Consider the following 5,201-nt stretch of genomic DNA (forward strand, 5'->3'; position numbering starts at 1 on the left):
ACTGTCTCCTCTGTGGCTGCACTGGTGTCACTGCACAAACTGACGCAATCCACCTGCCAGACACACCACACAACACAGTTGCAACATGGACAGGTGGGGGGCCTAGGACAACATTCCACAAAGCTTTCCACAGGCAATTCACAGCTCAGAGGAGATCAGACTCGGTATTTCCCAGAGACACATTCAGGTCGTATTAAAAACAGGCACATTCAGGATGCCTTGGCATGGATAAATGGCTGTTTCTTGCTCCTCTGCAAGAGGTGAGGTGGGCAGGAGGGTCTTATCTGAAAAAGGTGAGGCAGAGGGACCAGAGGAATCGATACCGTGGATATCACAGCTCAGCAACCTAAGCTGGAAGGGAGGTGAGAGCTGTGGAAGAGAGGGAGAACAAAATATCTTGCAGAACAGTGCAATGAGTAGAGGAGGAGGCCCAGGAAACTGCTCAACCAGTGCTGGACAGGCTCAAAGTGCAGGAGGAAGGTAAAGGTGACGGGTGTTTGGGGGGAAGTTATAGGTGGTGGAAGGCCCAGACACTGTTTACAAAGCAAACACTTGATGAAGTCACCCAAGGGGAGGGGTGACTGGTGAGCCTTGAACAGCAGCCTGGGAACAGGCAGTGCTGCCTCCTGGTGCTGAGGTTGTCCAGGGAGACCCAAACCATCTCCGGGATTCCCTGAGTTTCATCCTCAGAAAAGGTAGCCTGGAGCATGGAGAACAGCTCAAGATCTGACATAAAGGGTAAGGACAGGGACACAGAGCAGAGGAACTCCTGTGCTCCATGCACTATAGAAAAAAAACAGGAGTTAGGGTTGTGGCAGGCCTAATGGCAGCAGTACCTGTATGCAAGTACCAAAAGGCAGAGAGAAAGGACAAAAAACTGTTTATCATCAAGTGGTGGAGATTAGAGTGGGAAAGAATTACTGTGTCCTGGTGGGATGGCAGACACAACAGCCTGAGAAAGGGAACAGCAGGTGCAGTGGCAGTGTAAGCACTGCAGTCAGTGAGAAAGGGAGGGGAGAGTGTTAAGGTGGGGTAGGGCAGTAAGATGGACAGAGTATAGCTGTCTTCAATAGTAAGTGTGTTAGTCTTTAAAAGCAGCACACAGCGCTGAAACCAGAGCTGTAGCTGTGCACACACACCCCACCAGAACCCGAGGCCACCTGACAGAGTGCTCTCAAACACATCCTAAACATGGATCTGGAGGTCCTGTGAAATCCCTACAATGGTGCATTGGATCCCAAGAGTTGTGGCACATCTGCAGGAAAGTCAGAGCTCAGCACCACAAAGGATCGGGTCCAGATGAGCTGCACAGCAGTGAGCCAAGTACCTGCCTCCTCCACTGACCCAGTGTTACAGCTTTACTTGAGAGAAAATAATAGGAAAAGAGTTTACTCTAAAAATATCCACCAAAAAAAGGAGCAAGCCCACAATTTCCTTCCACAAAAAGAGGAACCTTCCAGCCCTATTCTTTCAATTTTTCTTCCTCTTCCATGTCCTTTCAGAATTTCAGAAAGTCTCCTAGGAAAGTCAACACATGACCTCCTCTCACTTTTGCAAACGTAACTCTACAGTTTCAAGGAAATAAAAGCATTTGTGGGATACTCCCAGACCATCAGAGTGAACAAGAGAGGTATGCTGGAGGAAAATAGCAATTTTAACAAGTCAGTGAAGACTGTCTTGGTTCCCAGAATCGTCTGTGCTGGACAGAGACAGGTGCTAGACCTCACTTGGGTCATCCACGCACCTACAATTCCCATGAAAGGGATTTTTCCAGTCAGGTGGAAATAACAGTAGATTTCTCATCCAAATACTCTTACCTACACAGAGAAGCCTCTCCTTTAGCCTGCCTGCTCCCACTAGCTTCATCTGACAGTCCCAAGTCTCATGCTGGCACAGAGAAAAGCAAACACCTTCCATGCTCTGCCAGCCACTCAAGCTCTTGTGAAAAAACTCTTTCAAAAAAATCTTGTAAAAACTTGCATCAAACTCTCCCTAAATTCTTTATTTTTCAAGCTGAAGAACTTATTCAGCTTATCTCCACACAGAAACTGGTCTACCCTGATCTTCCCCAGTGTCCTTCTCTGAATTTTTCCAGCTCAGTTTTATGCTTTTGTGATGGGGAGACCAGAACTGTGCATGATATTCAACCTGTGTCAAGACACAGATTTGCACAGCAACAGCACCTACTCTCAAGTTTGTTTCATAAAATGTGATCTGATTTTTTTCACATATGGAGAGCAGAGCACAAGTTTTCATGGAGCCATTGACATAAAACTGAATTCTTAATACTGACAGTCAGCTTGAAATATATAATCATCCACATAAACCCAGCTCCAGTGAATTTCACCTGCCACTTCACCACTCTTGGCAGGGGGATGGTGGTGAATGTAAACACAGTTAAAAGGCAGTTCTTTCACATGCCAAGAGATTTTGAGCCAGGTCTGGTACATGTGCTAGCATGAAACCGAGGGCTTCTTTTCTTTTCCCACTCAGCTGAAGAAGATCTCAGCATCATCTGTGCCTCACTTTCCAACATGCCTTTTGCCCACCCTATGCAGGGACAATTGAAAACAAACACCCAATGCCACAGCAATTCCTGCCCTCATCACCTCTCCAATTTACCTCAGTATATTTTAGTTCCTGCCACCCTCCAGGGTATAGCATCAACTCAATGACAGAACATTAGTCTGCTGAAACACAACTGCATGTTGTGGTACATGTAAAGTACATCAGCCTGACAGCAATAATAGCAACTTGCAGCAAAGAAAGGCACAAATGAACCCCCTGGACAAAGAGATCTCTAAATTACTGATTCTGGAGCACTGGAGGGGACATTCCAGAGGAAATATCTCTTCAAGCTTATATTTGAGCTGCTAAACTCAGCATACTCAGACTCCTTTTGTCTGCATGTGCACATGGAAGCAGCTCCTGGGTAGGCTCACGGCTGCAGCAGGGACGCTGGCAGGGCTGACTTAAGAAACATTTCCATAATTCTCTGTTGTAAATCCACCAATCCACTGGCCACAGGAGGAATTACCTTGAAGAGGTGGAGGTTGAGGCAGCTACACACAGCTCTGACAGCCATCAGCTTCCCACTGCCGCTCGGCCCCGAGAGGAGAACGCTGCCCACGCCGCTCAGTGCACTGGCCCTGTAACAGACAGGGAGTTCTCCCTGTGGCCATGGTCCCACCTCTTCCAGGGCACACTCCAAGGAATTCTAACTCACCGACGGTTCAGGTGAGGCCGAAGAGCATCACAGAGCTGTTTCACGACATCGGAAAGTCCCGCAGGAGACAAACTGCTCCAGAACTCACTGCTGTTATAGGCTGGGGCAGATGGCACAGTGCTGTTTGCTGAACCCACCTGTGAGAAAGGAAAAACACCGCCCAAGTAAAGACAGGTGTCAAGTGACAAAATCTGTCCTGAAATGTCATTTTCCAATGGCAGGAGGCACGAGCCTCCACAGGTACATCCATCATCCACAGTGCAAGCTCAGCCTCAAATCTCCTCTCTCTGCTCTCTGCTGACATCTCACCAGATAGAGAGACGTGTTCTGGGTGTCCACCAGGTAACCCTCAGACTGCTCGCCTTCCACCACGCCTACGATCTTCTTCACCTTGAAATAAAGCTCTGGCCACCTAAGGGAAAAAACAAGCACTCTAAACTGCTGAGCCAAGATCTCGAAAGCAATATAAATGGCAACAAGAAGACAGCTGAAAAGCACACGTAAGCAGAGACAGTCTTGTCCTCTTGCAGTATCTACAAGGATCAGCCAGAGTGAATGTTGGGAATGCCACTGTGAACACCCTTACCCTGGTACAAAGGGGACCTTCTCCCATTTAGCACAACTGTTCCAAAGCCACATGAGCAAAACCAGGAAAGGCAGAATTGGAGGCCAAACAGAAAGTTATTCTAACCTGAACACCTAGGGCTTGCATTCACGTTTTGGTTTTTGTCGTACGTTGAGAAGTCCAGCTCCCACTTTGCTTTCTTTATGTGGCTCTGCCTGTCCTCAGGCCACCCCTTCCTCTTCACTCTTTATCCTCATCAGTTGCTCTGCCTCTTTTTTTCCTTTCTTGCCTTCCTGACTATTCGACTGAGCTAACAGAGGCCTCCCTTTTAGCTGCAGCCCTCCATAATTCAACAAAAACACTTCTCTCTACCCAGTATATTAAGAGACAGATAAAACACTAAAATCCAGGGACAGATCAGAATGGAATAAACTGTCTGATTTCAAGACAGTCAATCATGGAAAAGTATCAAGTAATAGAGCCACAGTTTGTTGACACCTACCTTAGGAACTTGTCCGCGTTTAGTTCTATAAACTCAGCATTTCCAAATGTTGGAACACACAGGATGTCTCCCTCCTGGACTAGCCTACAAAAAAACCAGAGAGTTTCACCAGTGAAAGACAGTAAATCCTTCTGGTGTGCCCTCCCTGCCCTGCATCACAAGTGTTTTTACAAAAAAAGAATGTAACTGTTTGCAGTGACTCACTCCCTGCCTGTAAATAAAACCATCAATAGCCACTGAAAGATTCGGCATGCACTGGATGGAACCAGGTGTATCCAGACTACTAAGGGGAGCCTTCTGGGAATGGTACAGAAGAGGAGCGTCATTAGAGTGTCTCATTCAGACAAAATCTCCACCTTATCTATGGAACAGCTGGGGATAATTCCAAAAGACAGCCTTGACAGACATATGAAAGACGCTCAGGCACAGGTGTCAGAAGAGATGGCAACGCATCCAGTTTCCTGACTACTCAATTGAAAACTGGGATTATAAACACGGCCCACAATAGAGGCTTGTGGGCAGCACTTGCAAGCCCTCAGCACTGGATGGTGGATCATGAGGCAGGAGACTTGAAGATGTCTTCTGAAGGACAGGACAAAAAGCGTTGTGTCCAAGCAGAGCACACTCGTGATAGGATAATGCAAGACGATATTCTAAAACTACACAGCACCTGCACGGGGGGTGTGGATGTGCGCATCCCCAGCGTGTGGCACACACGCACTGTGTATCTCACGAGCCCGCCCCGAGTGTCCGTCCCGCACAGCTCACCGCGGTGTTTCGAAGTGCCTGTAGAGCACGCAGTCGTAACTTCCCCGGGTGCTGTAGGCCGGCGAGCAGACGATCTCCAGGTGCAGCTCCTTGGCGAACGGGGGCACAGACAGCACGGACCGGCTGCCCTTCCCATCCGC

At 48.0% G+C, this 5,201-nt stretch overlaps 1 protein-coding gene across 1 annotated transcript in view; it reads right to left on the bottom strand.

Moving 5' to 3' along the window:
- Positions 1 to 5,201, bottom strand: part of PEX6 (peroxisomal biogenesis factor 6) — a gene marked incomplete at its 5' end in the record, with an annotated part of 13,525 nt that extends 8,324 nt beyond the window's left edge. The window contains 6 exons of the mRNA XM_017736946.1: positions 3 to 53; positions 3,038 to 3,149; positions 3,227 to 3,363; positions 3,536 to 3,638; positions 4,294 to 4,377; positions 5,062 to 5,201. Coding sequence (XP_017592435.1) covers positions 3 to 53; positions 3,038 to 3,149; positions 3,227 to 3,363; positions 3,536 to 3,638; positions 4,294 to 4,377; positions 5,062 to 5,201 — 627 coding nt within the window. The remainder of the gene's footprint in view (positions 1 to 2; positions 54 to 3,037; positions 3,150 to 3,226; positions 3,364 to 3,535; positions 3,639 to 4,293; positions 4,378 to 5,061) is intronic.

This window comes from Corvus brachyrhynchos, unplaced genomic scaffold (assembly GCF_000691975.1).
Source record: "Corvus brachyrhynchos isolate BGI_N302 unplaced genomic scaffold, ASM69197v1 scaffold806, whole genome shotgun sequence".
Lineage (NCBI taxonomy): Eukaryota > Metazoa > Chordata > Aves > Passeriformes > Corvidae > Corvus > Corvus brachyrhynchos.